Below are 18,583 nucleotides of genomic sequence, written 5' to 3'. Positions count from 1 at the left end.
ACTCTCATAATGGTTTAAGGTACGTGGTTTAATGGTTTAACTAATGCTGCAGACAGCATTCTCTCCATGTTAGGCCCTCCCATGAAGTGTTTTCTTTCTGCTTGGATGTTTGTGAACTTGTCTGTGGCTCTTCTCAAATCAGGAAGTTTTCATTCCATGTAGGTCCTTTCATACTCCTTGCTAATGTTGTCTCTTGTCCTTTTACTCACAATTTTTGCCAGATACTCTGATTCCAGTTGGAAGAAAAATGAACAAGTAGTCTTTCCTCTTTAAAAATAAAACTAAAATATTTGCATATGCCTTAGTTTATATAATATAGCTCTTTGGAGAATCCCAAATTCATGGTGCAGTTACAGGCCTAAGTAACATCTTTGCTTTAAATTTGGTTTATTTGTAATAATTTTGTCTACAGAATCAATTCATAATTAGTTTGTGGTGTTTTCAGTTCAGTGTGTTTGTGGTAATCAAAGTCTAAGCAGCTTTGTTTAAACCCACAGATTTAAGGTCAATACTGACTTGAAAATACTTTTTTTTTTTTTTCCCTTTTTAAACAGGAATATTAAGAAAATCACTTTACCAAGTATTGGTCGGTTCCGTCACTTTACCAATGAAACCTTGCTAGATATTTTGTTTTACAATAGCCCCAGCTACTGTCAGACGATTGTGGAGAAAGTAGGCCTGGAGATAAACCGCCTGCATGCGCTCTTCATGAGTCGGAACCCAGACTTCAAAGGAGGGGTCTCCCTGGCTGGTCACAGTTTAGGTAAAACCGTCAAGGGTACACGTTTTAAACACACTTTTTGTTGAGCCATCATTACTTTCAGTCTAGGTGACGCTGCTAGGGTTAAGATGTAGAGTTCCAGATGGTAAAGGGTCCAAGTTAACACTTTGAGTTTGAGTCAGCCTTTGAGGTTCACCTCTAATACCATCTAGGAGGGCTTTTATGTTTCAATTTCCTCTGCCCTGTGGTGATCAAATCTTGGTTTGATAATGAGGTACTGATGACCAAATTTTGGCTGACATCTAACTTTTGTCTGCTTCTGCCTTTGGACTTTGGGAAAAAAAGTAGAGTTGATTAGTGTTAGCCTTTATTAGTATTATAAAAGCACCTAGGCACCATTTAGGAGTTCTGTGGTGTAGTGGTTAAGGCTGCTAAATGAAAGTTGGTGCTTTGAAACCACTAGCCACTCTGCAGAAGGCAGATGAGGCGGTCTGCTTCTGTAAAGATTACAGCCTTGGAAAGCCAGTGGAGGTACTGAGTCAGAATTGACTTGATGGCAGTGAGTTCGGTTTTTTGAGTATGTCAGTAAATAAACTGCCTCTTTTTCTTAGGCTCTTTGATACTGTTTGACATACTGTCCAATCAGAAAGATTTGAGTTTATCCAAGTCTCCTGGGCCTCTTGCTGTTGCTAACGGAGTCATGAAACAGCCACATTTTCCAGACAAGCAGGTATGACCGTGCAGTAACCTGGGGCTTAGAGGTGAGCTGAACAGTTTTCCAAAATCTGAGCTGTTTCCCGAAATGTTTTTGTGTATGAAAATACCTTAAAGCTTAGAGATGTTGTGGAATCATTTAACTAGTTTAAGTTTCTCACTTAACTCTCCTTCCTTATGAATTATTAATTTCAGCATGAGAGAGAGTTTTTGATTTAAAAAAGAGAGTACATTATTGTAGGAAATGGGAATGTAAGTGATGTGTCAGATTCAAATACGTTTAGAATATCCAAACTTTGGATGGCAGAGTACTTAAAATTATGGTTGGTGTATAGAGCAATATTGTTTTAGGTTAGGAAAGACATTTTGTAGGAATTTTTCTGAGCTTTGTAATGTTTCCAGTTTTTTTTTTTTTTTTTTAAAGATGACTGAAGAGCCCAAGCTGACTTTGGATGAGTCTTGTGATCTTGATGTTGAAAATGAAGAAGCCCTAACTTTGAAAGAAACTCTGGAAGCACTTAGCCTCTCGGAATACGTCAGCACTTTTGAAAAGGAAAAGATTGATATGGAGTCTCTGGTATCGATGACAATTTGATTCCTTTTTTTTTAAAATTGTTTTTCCTGTGTATACATTTAAAAATTAAGACTCATTTAGACACTCTGACATTAAAATATATTCTAGCTAAGTCAAAGATGTAAGTGTTAAAAAGATTGAAAAACACAGGAGTTTTTTTATAATCTGGAAACACATTTCTAAGGTTGACACAAAGCCCAGAAGACATAAAAGACAAAAACTACATAGCAGAAGACACCATCAACAACAGCAGAAGGACAATGATAAGAATAAATACTCAGGACACACATTATAGACAAAGGGCTTATTAATATTCAGACCTTCCACAAATCCATTACAGAAGATTGTCCCCAGGAGGAAAACAGGCAAAGACATGAATAGATGGTTCACAGTAAATGAAATAACATAATAAAAAAACTCATAATATGAGAATGAAAAGACAATGAATTTTTTTTTTAACCTTATGAGTTTAGCAAAATTAAAAAAAAAACTGACGATATACTGTGTGGCCAGCCCGAGCAGAAAGGAGCAGTGTTGGTTTAGATGTGGCTATGGGAGTGCGTTGGTACACCCTCGACGGAGGGCAGTTTGGCAATATCTTCTAAAATAGGAGCGGTACACACCTTTTGACCCAGCAATTCCACTGGCAGGAATATTTCCTGTACAGATAGTCACAGGAGATGATACAGAAGGACGCTTAGTGTAGCATTGTTGGTAACCGTGAAACCTGGGAAACGTCAGCAGTGTCCACCAGGCAGGCACTGGCTGAGTCATTTGCAGGTGTTGAAAGTGAAATGGGAGACTGGTGGGAAGTGCCCTCGGGTGCTCTCCATGAAGAGAGCAAGGCTCAGTATTGTGTGGTTACTGGGCTTCACACAGGCAAGGGTGTAGTGCAAGATACGCGTATGATTTTTCTGGAAGGGGACCACATTGTCAGCAGTTGTTGCTGATGGGAGAATTGGTTGTTGGGACGGGAGTGGAGGAGGGAGACTTCATGTGTGCTCAATGATACCTTTCGAATTTTGTACACTGCATGTGTTCTCTGTTAACAGACAGAATGATTTAGTTACAGAAACCTAAGACTCCTTGGCCCACACTAATGCATGACTTACAAACAACACTGTATCTTTTAACTGACTGTATCCTAGGTTGCTTTAGATGCTTTGCTTTCTTCTTAGCATTTTTGTGTGACAGTTGATCTCATGTTCTACTCGAGTGACTGGCTAACGTGCTTGTTTGTTTCCTTTTAAAGCTTATGTGTACCGTTGATGACCTGAAGGAGATGGAGATACCCCTTGGGCCCCGGAAGAAGATAGCTAACTTTGTAAAACACAAAGCAGCCAAACTGGTAAAGCCCCTCTCTGCTGTAATCCTGCGGTGGTTGGGTGGTTTGCTAGCACACACGGCTAGAGCTGAGTTCAGGTCCCAGTGAGGGTGCCTGACTTTCCATTTTAAAACTGGGTTTTGGGGGTTTCCTAGTATAAAACCCAGGAAAGTTCTGGGCAAACTGGCATAAATCGGTCATTATCATTCCCAGTTCGGCCACTTACAAGCGCCTTTTTTTTTTTTCAAATTGTGATTTGGGTGAATGTTTACAGAGCGAATTCATTTTCCATACAGCAGCTCATATACTTTGTCTCATGACATTGATTGCAGTCCCCATAATGTTACAGCTCTCTACCCTCTTCTTCCCTGTGGTTACCTTTTCCCTGTATCTTTCTTTCTATGCATTCCTGCTCTCTGAGCTACCTCCTTGGGCAAAGCCTGCCCTTCTGATTTCCCATGATTGATTGATCTAATGAGTGTACCTACTTGGTGTAAGTGTTCACCCTATTTATATGCCTGCCTGTTTGTCTAGGAGGCACGGGAAAGAGTTCAATTCCAGGCCTAAAAGGTGACTGGATGCCATAGTCTTGGGGGTTTTGCCAGTCTCTATTAGACCAGTAAGCTTGGTCTTTTTTTGTGATTTTGGGTTTTGTTGCACATTTTTCTCCCACTCTATCTGGGATCTCCTGTACAGATCCCTTTGTAAGTGGTGACAGTGGTAGCTGGGCACCATCTAGTTCTTTTGGTCTTATAGTCACTTAGGCTGAGGTTCCCATGGTCTCCTGGTCCTTTGGAGTAATTGTTTCCGTGCATCTCTGGTTTTCTTCTTAAAAGCTTGCAAGCTTTTTTAGTCCAAGCAAGTGGTACACCATGCGATCCACAGCCTATATGACCATGAGACCAGAAGAACTAGATGGTGCCTAGCTACCACTGTCAGCCACTTGGATGGGGATCTATGTCCAGGAGATCCTGGACAGAGTGGGAGAACAATGTGGAACAAAACTCAAAATCATAAAAAAAAAAAAAAAAAGGACCAGGTTTGCTGGTCTTATAGAACCTGATGGAACCACTGAGACTATGGCCCCTAGCTGCCCTTCAGGTTTGGAATTGAACCTACTCCTGTGGCTTCCAGTCAAAGAAAAGACAGGCATATGAGCTGAACATTTACGTTAGGTAGATACACTCCTTGGAGAGATTAATCATGGGAAAATAGAAGGGCTGTGTATGCACAGGGAGACAGCTTGGGGCAGGAGTACATGGGAGGGAAGGACACAGGAAGAGGTAACTGTGGGGAGGAAGTGGGAGGGGAGCTGTTGCATTGTGGGAAATTGCACTCAATATTATGAGACAAAGTATATGAGCTGCTGTATGGAAAGTGAATTTGCTCTGTAACCTTTCACTCAAATCACAATTAAAAAAAAAAACTCGTAAGCTTCTAAGAACTCAGTTGCTACTTACCAGAGTAGGATGTAGAACAATATCTTTGTGTAGTATGTTATGCTAGTTGATGTTGCTGTCCCCTGTGACCGTGATCCTGAGCCGACAGGTATAGCAACTTGCTCCCTGAGGTTGGTTGGTTGTGACTAATAAGTTACCATAACTTTGACCCCTATTCTATTTTTGTGGACATTCTTATAGCACGTACAAATACATATGTAGAAGTAGCATCTGTCAACCTTATGTATGATCATGAGTATATTCCCTTTGCTGCATATTCATGAACAATTTGCCTAACTTCTATCCCCTTGATTTTCTTTATTTCTAAAGTGAGTTGACAGTATCTCCCTCTTAAATAGGTTTGAGAATGAAATAAAGGGCAGGTGAAACTTCATACCCAGTAATAGCTCCCTCTCTCTCACCTGCCCTAATGCTTCTCACCATCTAAAGGGATAAGGAGAAAAGCACATATGATGGATAATATCTCATTAAATAATCACCAAAAAGAAACACCCTAAATAATACAAAACAGCAACAGAACATTTAAAAAGAAATACAGCAACTGGGAAAAAAAACTCCATTTTATTTAATTTTGATTTCTTGTTCAGAGTAATTTCACAGACATTTTCCAGTTAATTAAAAAAATGAGAGAAGTCTCTCTCAGGGTAGCCACTTCATTATGAGGAGCATGGTCTTTGGTGAGCTGTCTTGAACATGTGTGGCTCTTTCATTGCTGCTGTTTATTTGGAACTTAGTACCTGCCACTTTGTTTTTGTACTAGGGTTGCAGTCTAGGACTGATTTCTTAGCTTAAGGAATTCTGAGTCATTCAGCATGTTTATTAAATAACTTTCCTGGGTCAGGTGCTGTCTTGGTTCTTGGGATTTGGAGACGAACAAGGGAATACAGTCTAGTTAGGGGAGATTGGACCACAGGTGACGACACATCAGTGCTGTGACGGAGGCAGCTAAACAGTTGAGCCAGAGAAGAGCAGCAGTTCTGACCAGGGAGGGGGGCTCAGCGCTGATGAGAGAAGACTTTCCTGAGGCAGGGGCCTCGAGTTGGAAGGAGGAGTAGGGTCGGGGAATGGCCCGACAGGAGTAGACATGTTTTCCTGTGGAAGAAACATCAGGTCAGTTGGGAAGAGGGTTGGTAGGGGGTCCTTTGGATTTTCTCTTGTAAGAAAGTGGTCCTCCAGCGTGTTTGTAAGGCCAGTCACCGAAAATCATGGTACTTTCCACCAGATACTTAGAAGGCTGACGTGTTTCATGAATGCTGGTAAGTGGAGGCAGCTCTGTTGTCGGTTTGTGTTTTCGCCCTGCTCAGGACTCCTGTCTCACTTCAGCAGGAGTGGCTGATGGGCAGGAGGCGGTGAGGGCAGTGTGGGGACTGGATTGGTGTTCTGCCGTGCTCACGGTGGTGGTAGTGTGGAGACGCGGTGATGAAGCTGGGGGCTGGCGGGAACCTCACAGAGTCATATACGGGTGTCATATCAGGAGATGGGACAGAAGAGTGCAACTCAAGAGACGTTTTATACTGACTACGAATGGTATTTGATGATAGACGTCGAGGAGGTTGTTAACTTTGGTGGTTAAGTGGACAGAGGTGTCTTCAGTCTCACTTGTCCTGGATGATGAGTCCTTACCACAGGTGAGCCTCTCGGCCACTCTGGGGCTCTTATCTCCAGGAGCACAGTGGTCAGACAGAGGCTAATGTGGTTCCTTCATATCAGGGTGGGTACTCTGTGCGTCAAAGGGTCTGTCCCCATGTACACATCAGTGACGCACAAGCCTGCCCAAAACCCCAAACAGTGAAAGATGAGAAGTGATGTTTTCAGCTTCCATATTATGTCCTTGATTTCATTCTGAAATAAAAAGGGAAAAAAAAGCAGAAAGCATTCTGTAGTTCTTGAAAAATTTCTAGCAGGAGCTGAGTTGATAGACTACAGTTGCTTGGTTGTATAAATTACAGCATTATAAGAATGTCTAGGAGCTCTGGTAGCATAGTGGCTAAGACACTTGCCTGCTAAGCAGACGGTTGGCGGTTCAAACCCACCAACCACTCCTCGGAAGGAAGGTTGGGCAATCCTACTTCCGTAGTGATACTGCCTCGGAAACCCAAGGAGGAGGGGTCGCTATGAGTCAGGGCCGACTCGATGGCACGTAACAACAACAACAACAACATAAGAATGTCTTGAATAAAAATCTGTAGAGTGATCTTACTTTTTAAATTCAAAAGTAATTGCCTCTGAATGAACCAGGAAGCGTTCTCGGCCAAGTTGCCCTTGATTGCTGACCATTTGTCACCACCAGCAAGGTGCTGCTGGATCAATAGCAAGAGCATGTGGTGTCCTTTTGACTGACTGTAACTGAAATAATCAGATGAGCTAATCAGATGACCGTAGCCGATTATTTTTATAATAAGGAGAGCTGATATTTGTGGCTTGTGCTTTTTTTTTCCCCTTTCCTTTGTAAACCACCTTAGTGATGTTTATTGGAAAGGAAAATAGTTTTTAGTGTTGGGAATTATTGAGAGTCAAAACTGTGTGTGTGTTGGTTCACTTAGTTTTCAATTAGTGCCTGTGACTGGGGGAAGCAAAACACTTGTTGCCAGTAGGAGAGCTGACGCTCTCTGTAGACAGCGTTCTGGTCGATTTGGAATGCGGAGTTCTATGCGTGGAATGGGAAGTACTTTTGAGGGAGAAGCAGATCTAAACTGGCAAACACTGAGAATGTTCTTTGGCTTTTAGACTTCTTCTGATGTTCCTTCCCAAGGGCAGAGATCCCGGAGCCTTAGAAACCTTAGTGGTGGAAGCGGTTACAGCTGGCTGGCAGGGGCTTTTCTTTTTCCTGTATTGCCTTTTGAATTAAGCAGTTGGAATTCTTTCTAGATTTCCTAGCATTTGGAATTAGTTAACAGGTTAGATAGGTATGAGCACCTGTGTTGTGTAGGCTGTCAAACTTTTCAAGCAGAGCCTTGCAGATGGCCGTTCACAGCCAAGGGAAGGAGGCCGCGGAAGCCACACTGCTCATATGGCTCCACGTTACTGTTGCTGCTGGATTGCGGGCGTGATTACGAACCAGTGTGAACAGATTTTATCTCATCTTCACAGAGAGATACCTTTGATATAAATGTCCCCAAAGCTTTCGTTTATTTACTCATTTATGGTAATGCACAGATTGTTAAGTATTCAGTGTAATAAACTTGACAGTTGTATACACTGATTAAAAAAGAAAAGAAAGACCAAACCCATTGCCATTGAGTCAATTCCAGCTCATAGCTACTACCCCCATTGGGTTTCTAAGGCAGTCAGTCTTTACGGAAGTAGATTGCCTCATCTTCATTCTGTGGAGTGGCTGGTGGGTTTGAACTGACAACCTTCTAGTTAGCAGTCAAATGCCTTAGGCACTATGCTACCAGAGCTCCTATTGTTGTTGTTGTTATGTGCTGTTGAGTTGGACCTGACTCATAGCGAGCCCTCCTTGGGTTGCCGAGGCAGTATCACTATGGAAGCAGGTTGCCCCATCTTCCTTCTGAGGAGTGGCTGGTGGGTTTGAACCACCAGCCTTCTGGTTAGCAGTCATGTGCCTTAGGCACTCCTAAAACAAGAATAGAACACTTCTATCACTCAGCTAGTTCCCTTAGTCCTCTTTCCAGTCAACTCCTCCCCCCATACAACTATCCTTTATCTGGTTTCTGTCATGAAACTCCAAACCAAACTCACTACTGTCAAGTCGATTCGACTCATAGTGACTCCTCCTTGGGTTGCCTAGGTGGTATCATTATGGAAGTAGATTGCCCAGTCTTCCTTCTGAGGAGTAGCTGGTGGCTTTGAACTGCCAGCCTTCTGGTTAGCAGTCAAATGCCTTAGGCACTATGTTACGAGAGCTCCCACAATGAATAGTTTTTTGCCTCTTTTGGAAGTTTGTATAGATAATCAACATATCTGGGTTCTTTTACTCTAAATAATGTTTTTGAGATTCATCCAATTGTTGTTTATTTTGTCATTAATTCCTTTTTTTAAGAAAATCTGAGTAGTATTCCATTGTCTGCATATAGCCCCCCAACTTTTGATGACACCTTGTCAATGACTTCATTTAGTCACAAACGTTTATAATATTGAATGAAGACATTTCTTGTAAGTTAACAGTTTCTTATGGGAAGTATACATAGTTTACAGTTACGTAGTACTTCTGTTGAAAGTTGAGATCATAAACATCATAGACACTGACTTTCTAAAGCTTTTTATTAATAAAAGATTAAATTATGTAAGAGAGTAGAGAAATAATACATAGTGGTAGCCAGTACTGAAATTTAATTGTAGCTGTCTTTCCACATTAGGTTCTTCTTAATCTTTTTTCCTGAAGAGTTTTAAAGTGAATTATAGGCATGGTTGCATTTTGTCCTGAAATATTTAGTATACATGTCTTAAAAAGACGTTTCTCTGGTAATCACAGTACTATTATCATGCCTAACAAATTAGTCATTCCTTAATGCTGAGATAGCGTGCTTCACGGTGACTGCCGAGAACTGCACGTTCTCTCGGGTTAGGTTATCAAGGTTGGTATTTCACAGGAGCAGAAAAAAGCGGCATCAGAAAAGAAGGCAGCGATGGCCACTGCGACAAAAGAGCAAGAGGAGAGTGCTCAGAAGGCTAAAGAAACAGCTGCTCTCCCTTCAGAGTCGAACGGGTCGAAGCGGAAACTTCCAGTCGGTGCTTGTGTTTCCTCTGTGCACGTTGATTACGAGTCTTTCGGAGTTGGCACCGGACAGGCAAGTTTGCCGGTGGATTAGACAGTGGCGGCACTGGGGGGTACGGGCGGTGCAGACTGTACCAGCTCTGCTGCTGGGTGGGGGCGGGGTACTGTCTGTAAAACTTTGTGCATTGTTTCTGTTTGTTGTTTGTTGTTGTTACGTGCCGTTGAGTCAGACCCGACTCATAGTGACCCCTCTGGGTTTCTGAGGCGGTATCACTACAGAAGTAGATTGCCCAACCTTCTTTCGAGGAGTGGGTGTTGGGTTTCAGCAGAAATCTGTTTTATTTTTTTTTATAAAAATGTCCCCATTAGTTATAACAAGAACATTTTTCATAAGCCCAGCTTACATGTGTCAATATATCTACAAAGCTAAAACTGCTGAATTTACTTTTTGAACTTTCTAACACCCTCCAGTCAAAGCTGTCCTTATTACCCAATTACAATGACTCTTGGAGTGAGCTGGTTTCATCTTGCTCGCTTGCACTATTGTAATTTAAAGATGTCATTTAAATTTTGCTAGTTGTTTGTGTCACTACTATTGGCATTACGTTCAGTGAGGCGGGGGATTATGATATATGAGTAACAAAAATTATTACTAAGGATTCTGTATGGCCTGGTAGAGGAGGCAGTCCATGGTAGGGGGTGACACCATGAGTTACTCCACTGGGTTATACCAGCCCTAGTGACTCCACTGTGACTAGGCCTGCACACTCTGTACAGGAATCACCGATCCGTACACTGGAGGTTGGCTGTGAGGATTCCATCTTTAAATTCTTTAAATATTCAACATTTACATAGCGGTAGAGAAAAACTGGTTATTTCTTAATAAAAATTGAATGCATCTTTCTTGATGTTCAAAATAAAGGACTGAAAATGCACCGAACATATTATTTAGGTTCTGAAGTTTTTTATTGCAGCTTTTCTACTACTTAAAATTTTACAGCCTTAGTCCGTCATAGCCGCTAACAGCAAAGGTGGCTGTCGTTACACAGTTATGTTCAGGGTACATTTAAATTTTGGTGAGAGAAATTTGCTGCTTTCACTTAAATTATACTTTTTAGTATCCACAGTTCCTCCCTTGAGGAAATAGTCCTATAAAAATTGACTACATGGTTGATAATAGCTGCATGTAATAATATATTTTTATCTCAATGGCTTGGAAGCATTAAAATCTCTTTAGATGATGTTGCATCCAGTGTATTTGTAGTTGTGTATGTAAGGATCTTAGATGAGTACATTACTGATGTAAAGAAGGCAGGGAATGGAACTGGCTACCTGTAAACTACAGAGGCTCTATAGGGACAAATCGTTTTCCTAATGGAAAGACTCTTGGCTTAAAAAGTGAGCATGGTAGTTACAATAGAGGTACTGTATTTTTGTGCAAATAATGTGCACATTGTATGTTTTTGCAAACCACAACCTTGCACAAGTTAGCCTCCTGTGCACGCTTTGTGTGTTATATACAGGTATATGTTATTTACATGGGTGTGCTGTATGTGAAAAATGTGGTAATACTTGTTGTGCTAAGCACTTTATATGGATTAGGTTAGTTATTCTTCATCCGCATTATTAGTTTGGCATTGCTGTAATTCCCAGTTCATAGATGAGGAAACTGAGGCTGAGATGAGGTTAAGAAACTTGCATAAGATCACATAGTAAGTAAGGAGTAGAGTCAGGATTCAAAGCCAGGGAGTTTGATTGTAGAACCTACAGTTTTAACCACACTCACAACTCTCATGAATGTAATACTGCATAAGGAGCTAGTGGTGCAATGATTAAGGGCTCGGCTCTTGACCAAAAGGTCGGCACTTTGAACCCAGCCAGCAGCTCCGCAGGAGAAATGACCTGGTGGTCTGCTGCTGTAAAGCTTACAGCCTGGGCAAGCCTGTGGGGCAGTTCTCCTCTGTCCTGTGGTGCTGCTGTGAGTTAGACTTAGCTCCAGTGCATCCAACAGCAGCAGCTGTCTGCTCTATATGTTATGCTGTCCGCTAGGCTATTGTATAGCTAGAAGACACAAGAGTCTGTAGATTATCTAGCTTTAAAGAGACATTCTGTAATCGTCTAAAGCTAGCCACAGCTGTCCATGACAGTGCTTCTACGCATCATAGGGGTGCTTATCCATGACAGTGCTTCTACGCATCATAGGGGTGCTTGTTCCTGACAGTGCTTCTACGCATCATAGGGGTGCTTATCCATGACAGTGCTTCTACGCATCATAGGGGTGCTTACACAATTCCTTGTCTGTGTTACGTGCTTTTGATTACATGCTGTTCTAGGAACTTTCGAAGCTTGTGACTTATTATGTGACATTGAGATGATCATCTTTTATTAACATTTGGTTCTTTCTAGGTTTCTGTTGTTTACAACTCCTTAGACTTTGAACCAGAGATTTTCTTTGCCTTGGGATCCCCAGTTGGTATGTTCCTCACAATTCGAGGAGTGGACAGGATAGACGAGAACTACAGACTCCCTACCTGTAAGGGGTTCTTCAATATTTACCATCCTGTGAGTGAACTGAGTTGATTTTCTCTTTTGAACAACATGACCTTGTTCCTTTCATCCTGATAGATTCTCAGATTCTTATTTTTTAGAAATTGATACTGATCTTGATTTTCTGGGGCTCAGGTCTTTGTCTCAGGGTGTTAGTCAGATACTTGCCAATAAGCTTTTCTATCAAAAACTGTTGTGCAAGAAAAGTATTCTGTTGCTTTGCTTAAATGTAATTTTACTCACAAACTTAAAAGTGCTTACAGGCACTAGTATGTCAGTAAGGTGTGAAACCCTGGTTTGCCAATTACCCATTTTCTCACCCAGTGAAGGTATATAACTCAGAATACAACAGCTTTTCATAAGTTTCCAATTTTTCCTTGTTATAGCTTGATCCGGTGGCCTATCGATTGGAACCTATGATCGTTCCAGATTTGGATTTGAAGGCAGTGCTCATTCCACATCACAAAGGCAGAAAGAGGCTTCATTTAGGTAAATGCAATGGGATAAAAACCTGTTTCCTTCCTATCATTTTTTTAATCTAGAATGAATGATGAAGAAAGTTAGGTTCTTTTTGACAGAATTGACGTTAGTTAAGTGCTTACTATGTGTGGCATTTTTTACTAAGTATTTGGAAAAGCTGTAAAGGACAGCTGTGAATGAGTTTCTTCTCCTTGGTGGATTTGCATTCTAATTGTTGAGATAATTAGGAATGAGAGGAAGATGGTAGTAAGATGATAAAGATGCTTCATTACATTGGGGTGGAGTTTGGTTATATGTGGAATCGGGAAGAGGGGAAGCATTTGAACTAATAACCAGCCATCAGGAGGTAAACATGATCCCATCTATTTATTTCTTTATTTTGCTGCCATCATACTTTTTAAAATATTTAATTCTTATGAAGTTAAGAGGAGCTCAAGTGGTGTAGTGCCTAAGGCATTTGACTGCTGACCAGAAGGCTGGCAGTTCAAACCCACCAACCACTCCTTGGAAGGAAGGTTGGGCAATCTATTTTCATAGAGATACTGCCTCAGAAACCCAAGGAGGGGTCGCTATGTGTTGGATCTGACTCGACGGCAGTGAGCTTGGTTTGATGATGAAGTTAAGGTGAGAAATGGGATAAAGACCTTGAATTCACATGTGATTTATTAGATAAAAGTGGGAAAGCCAAGCTTCGTCCTTCCTAAGTTAGAAGTTTAAATGGTGGTCATGTCAGAATCTCAAATTCTCAAGACCTTTTCTCTCACTATTAAAGATGATAAAAACTGATTTTTTAAAAAATATTGTGGACTCATGTTTTACCTTGCAGTAGGAAAAACACACAAGTGTGGTTATGTTTTTATGGTATTTGAACTCTGAATTTTGTTGGAGAGAAGAAGTTTATAGCTTTTTTTTTTTTTCCTTTTTAATAAAAATGACAAAATAATACTACCCAAACACATTTTTTTTTTTAACATGTTAAGGATTCTTGGATGAGGAACTCCATATATTTGAAATTTAAGAGAGGGCTGAAAAGTTTTCTCCTGCCTGGATGTATTCATTTGTTCTAAGTGTCGTGGGGCCGACTTTCCCCCAGTAATCGATTAATTTGGTGTGCCATCTTAATCTCTGCAGAGCTGAAAGAAAGCCTCTCTCGCATGGGATCTGATCTGAAGCAGGGTTTCATTAGCTCCCTGAAAAGTGCCTGGCAGACCTTGAATGAGTTTGCCCGTGCTCATACCTCTTCAACTCAGTTGCAAGAAGAATTGGAGAAGGTAGCCAATCAAATCAAAGAAGAGGAGGAAAAGCAAGCAGTTGAAGGTAACTTGACATTTGAAGCATTTTTCCAAAGCAAATGCGTTTATGTAAAGGAATGCCTGTTACTGTGACGGGCTGCACCATCAAATGCATTCCTGCAAAATGTTTGCCACCTTTCTTACTGGGTTTTGACGTAATAGCTCCTGAGCTTTTTACTCTGCAGGTTTTTTTCTTTTTTTAACTTTATTGACATTCATCAGCCCAGAGTGGGATATCAGAGTTGAGGACTAGGTTTGTGTGTGGGCGTTTTAAAGAACTCACTCTGAAAAGGGATCGTCCTGATATGTTGTTTAATTGTGTCATTAGAGACTTTGTGTGCCGTGTCAGGCCATTGTGCCGTGGTGGTTTTGACTTTTCGATTCTGTTTCCTTCCTTTCTGCAGTGCTCTCTCACCCCTTTGCTTCTTGACTTCTGTCAGCTTGCCGGCCCTTTCTCCTCCCTCTCTCCCTTTCTGTCCCTCTCCGTCCCTTTCTCTCTCCCCCCGCCACACCGTCTCTCTCTCTCTCTCTCTCTCTCTCTCTCTCTCTCTCGGGTAACCAGTTCCTCTTCCCTTGGCTCTTTGGAGAAAGGAGGAGAGAGCCTGATAGCTCCCCAGATTGCCATGTGTGTCAGGCAGTATTCTCATTGAGCCCAGAAGGTTAGCTACAGTTGGATAGTGATTAAGTGATGGACTTTGACAATGACATGGCTTAAATTCCAGCAGAAAAGATTGTTGAAAATCCGGATTTGCCTGAGGATGAGGACCGCTCAGGAAAGGTGGGAATGTTAAACGGGGGCCGCCGTGTCGACTACGTTCTTCAAGAGAAGCCAATAGAGAGTTTCAATGAATATCTTTTTGCACTTCAGAGTCACTTATGCTATTGGTAAGTCTTTTCAGCTTTGGTTTGAAGATTTGCCTCAGTTTCTTTATAGCTACTTTTTTATTCTCTATTTATGACTTTTTGTTAGAACTTGTTGCTTGGATAACATTCATGGGGCCTTTAGCTGCTGTGAGATGTAGCAGTTTTTGTGAGATTTCTCATTTATTGTAGAATATTGATTGGAACTCTTGTGTGTTCACAATTAGCACGTTCCCCTTTTGTTATCCACAAGGTGGCAGTATGTCATCTGCCTTTGGTTCTTCTTACACCCCATTTTCTGAATGGATGGCCCTTCACAGAATTTGAGTGGTAGGGACTTTGAAAAGCCATCTTTTCATGTTTCCTTGTCACTAAGGAGAATTGCAATGTGACTGTTATGGAGCTAGCTGGTCAGTATCTGCCTAGTTTGTGGTGACAGCTTAGGGATGACACTTTTAATCTGTCCTTCTGGGTAGAGTTGAATAGAAGAAAAGCTGTCTTTTCCACCTTTGTGATAGACATTAGTTTCTGCTAATTGTCTCAAATGTGCTTTTCTTTTTGATAGGGAATCTGAAGACACTGCCCTGTTATTACTTAAAGAAATTTATAGAACAATGAACATCAGTCCAGAACAGCCCCAGCATTGATCAGACTTCAGTTTCACTGTGTGAGTTTATCTTCATTGTGTGAATTCTGAATATCTGCATTACGAAGTCTTGCTTCACCATTGGTATTGACTGTAATTTTCTATTTACTCTTTTCTGTTTTAAGTGTTTTTTTTTTTTTTTTTTAATTCAGTATATAGGCATTAATGACAAGAATTGGTTTGCAGTTGGTTGTTGTTGTTGTTATGTGCCGTCAAGTCGGACCCGACTCATAGCGACCCCTCCTTGGGTTTCCGAGGCAGTATCACTACGGAAGTAGATTGCCCCATCTTCCTTCTGAGGAGTGGCTGGTGGGTTTGAACCTCCAGCCTTCTGGTTAGCAGTCAAGTGCCTTAGCCACTATGCTACCAGAGCTCCCGGTTTGTAGTATACATCTGATTTATACATTCTCATTCTATGCAGAATTTGGGTTCTTTCATTTTTAGCTTCTCTTTAAAATAGATTCCCAGGAATATTATTTTGGCGTTTCTCTTGCTGGAGGTAGCAGAACTCAGCATTAGACAAACTCAACCTTAGACAAAGCGGGACTTAATTTTCTTATGTAACAGGAAGCCTTCACCTGTGGAGTGGTTCCCAGACCCCAGCCTGCTCACATCCTTTCACCTACATGTTGGCTCTTGCTGCCTTGTAGTTACAAGATGGCTCCCATAGTCCAAGCATGTTAAGAGGGCAGAAGGGTATATCAGTCATATCTGTCCCTTTTAATCAAGAAAGCAAAAGCATGTCCCAAAATGTGCTTATGCCCATCAGTTAGGCCTTGGTCACAGGTCCCATATCTCCCTCCCTCTAGAGCTTCAGGAAGAATACCGTATCAAGCATTCCCAGTCTTAGTGCAGACATCCCTCAAAGAGATTGTGGGTTTGGTTCTAGACAACTGTAAAACAGCGAATAGCACAGTAAAGTGAGTCACACGAAGTATTTGGTTTCCCAGTGCATATAAAAGTTAGGTTTGCACCATACTGTGATCTGTTAAGTGTGCAATAGCATTATGAAAATGTTTGAAATGTGAGAATTACCAAAAGTGAGCACATGCTATTGGAAAAATAATGCCTGTAGACTTGCTTGATGCAGGGTTGCTGCAGATCCTCGGTAAAAAGTAGAATGTCCGTGAAGCACAGTAATGGGAGGAGAGGGGCCTGTGGCAGAGAGAAGAGAGAGGGGCCGGTCTCTGGTGGGCGGGCCAGTGGCAGTGCCTGCTGCCCTCTGTGTCTGCCGCTGACCTGAGACACCTGGCACTGGTTGCCTCATTGGCTTCTGCATCACTTTAAAATACAGGTGGTGTGCTTTTTACAAAGACATTTTAAAGCCTTTGAAACAGTGAAATGCAAGTGCTGATCTGAATTGCTGGTCAGAAGTGATTGCTAGAGCTTGTTGGAAGGTCCCTTCACCTTTCACTCTCGTTTTGGAGAGGTAGCCACTTTTCATGGGCTTTCCCTAGAAATTTTTCTGCCGTATCCAAGCATGTATCTGTGTATTCTGAAACAAAAGATATCCCATTGAATATATTTTTCTGTAATTTGATGCTTTCAGTCAGCCAAATGGCTTGCATTGCTTTCAGTATTAGCATATGTAGGTCTTTTTCATTCTTTTTAATGGCGGCATAATAATCCATTTTATGGCTGTCACCCATTTTATTTAGCTAGTTTCCTGCTAATGGACAATTAGATTATTATGTTCAGTGGTTTTATTCTGGGAGTCTTGACAATGGAGGTAAGAGCCATTTTGTAACCAAATTCTTGATACTGTCCCCCCGCCCCACAGGAATCAAAGTTTATTAAAGCGAAAGGGAAGAGCTTGTGAGGGTCTTGATACTGTTTTATCAGTGCTCACTCTTTTCTGATATTACAGTATTAAAATAAAGTAAGTATAATGTTAAGAAGGAGCTCTCGTGGTGCAGTGGATATAGCATTTGGCTGCTAACCAGAAGGTTGGTGATTTGAACCCACCAGCCACTCCCTGGGAGAAAGATGTGACAGTCTTCTTCCATAAAGATTTATAGCTTTGGAAACGCTATGGGCACTTCTTCCCTGTCGTATACAGGGTTGCTGTGAGTTGGAATTGACTCAGTGACAGTAGGTTTGGTTTTTTTTTCTTTGGTAATGTCAAAAACTACTACAATTCAAATTTTCAATTATAAAATTCAATTGGTTAACAAATATTTCTTGAACACCTACTGTTTGCTAGGCCCTGGCGTTCATGTTAAGGATAAGTGGTAAACAAAGTTCCATTCTCACCTTAAAGGAATTTACCTTCTAGGAGGGACGGTAAACCTGAACTCCAAGACATAAGTAAATTTCAAATGTTGAGAAGTTCTATGGAGAAAAGAAAATAGGAAGATGTGCTAGGGAGTGACTGGGGTTGCTTACGGGGAATGCCTTGCTGAGTTGATGATATTTGGATTGAAATTTGAATGACAGAAGGAGGTAGGCATATGAGGATTTGAGGGAAGAACATTCCAGGTGGAACCAAGAGTGGATGCAGAGGTCATCCGATGGGAGCAGCTGTGCCACGTCTGAGGGACAGACAGCAGGGAAGTGTAGCTGGAGGGTAACAGTAAAGGCGAGGATTGGGGGAGGTGGGCCTGAGTGTGTGCGATCTGGTACAGAATTTATATTTTCTCCAGACGTAATGGACACACTGGAGGCCTTCAAGAAGATGAGTGCCATGCTTTGATTTCTGCTTTAGAGAGATGGCTCTGGGTACAGGGTAGAGGGGAGGTTGTCTGAGGGGCAAGGATGGAAGCAGGAGTTATAGGTCAGGGTGACTTTGACTAGTGTTATAGTAGCAGGGATGGTAGGAGGTGGTTGGATTCAGATCGGTTTTGTTAAGGACTCAATGATGAATTTACTGTAGGGTATGAAGGAAAGGTATGTTAAGGTTGACTCTTATCAACTGGATGGATGGTGGGGCCTTTTCCTGAGAAGGCTTGTGGAGGGAGCAGATGTTTTTTTGAGGGAGGGGTAAGCGTTTTTGACAACTGTCCGATTATTTTGTGCATTGATGACGTATGTCTGGCAGTAACGAATGCCAGGTTTTAGGTGAGGGCAGCCCTGGCTGTGATGATGGAGATTATGCATCAGCTTGGCTGAGCCGTGATCCTCAGTGGTTTGGTAGTTACATAATGATGTAGTCATCTTCCACCTGGGATCTGAGGTGGTCAGCCTTCATTTCTGCCTAATGCCGATTTTTGCATCATGACCAGGTCTTTGGAACCTAACGATGGTGATAAGTGAGGAGTGGGGGTAGTTCTGTTTTGCCATGTCAAAA

General features: G+C 41.7%; 1 protein-coding gene across 1 annotated transcript in view; it reads left to right on the top strand.

The window, feature by feature from the left end:
• The window catches only part of LOC103193661 (SEC23 interacting protein), a 49,273-nt gene extending 33,975 nt beyond the window's left edge, over positions 1-15,298 (top strand). The window contains exons 9-18 of the mRNA XM_007936915.1: positions 555-763; positions 1,333-1,451; positions 1,860-2,012; positions 3,262-3,357; positions 9,347-9,544; positions 11,878-12,033; positions 12,405-12,507; positions 13,630-13,815; positions 14,513-14,675; positions 15,217-15,298. Coding sequence (XP_007935106.1) covers positions 555-763; positions 1,333-1,451; positions 1,860-2,012; positions 3,262-3,357; positions 9,347-9,544; positions 11,878-12,033; positions 12,405-12,507; positions 13,630-13,815; positions 14,513-14,675; positions 15,217-15,298 — 1,465 coding nt within the window. The remainder of the gene's footprint in view (positions 1-554; positions 764-1,332; positions 1,452-1,859; positions 2,013-3,261; positions 3,358-9,346; positions 9,545-11,877; positions 12,034-12,404; positions 12,508-13,629; positions 13,816-14,512; positions 14,676-15,216) is intronic.
• Positions 15,299-18,583: the final 3,285 nt, after the last annotated feature.

This window comes from Orycteropus afer, unplaced genomic scaffold (assembly GCF_000298275.1).
Source record: "Orycteropus afer afer isolate SDZICR_OR568_19922 unplaced genomic scaffold, OryAfe1.0 scaffold00038, whole genome shotgun sequence".
Classification (NCBI taxonomy): Eukaryota; Metazoa; Chordata; class Mammalia; order Tubulidentata; family Orycteropodidae; genus Orycteropus; species Orycteropus afer.
The sequence above is the reverse complement of the archived record's forward strand: the minus strand, read 5'-3'. Positions and strand labels throughout refer to the sequence as shown.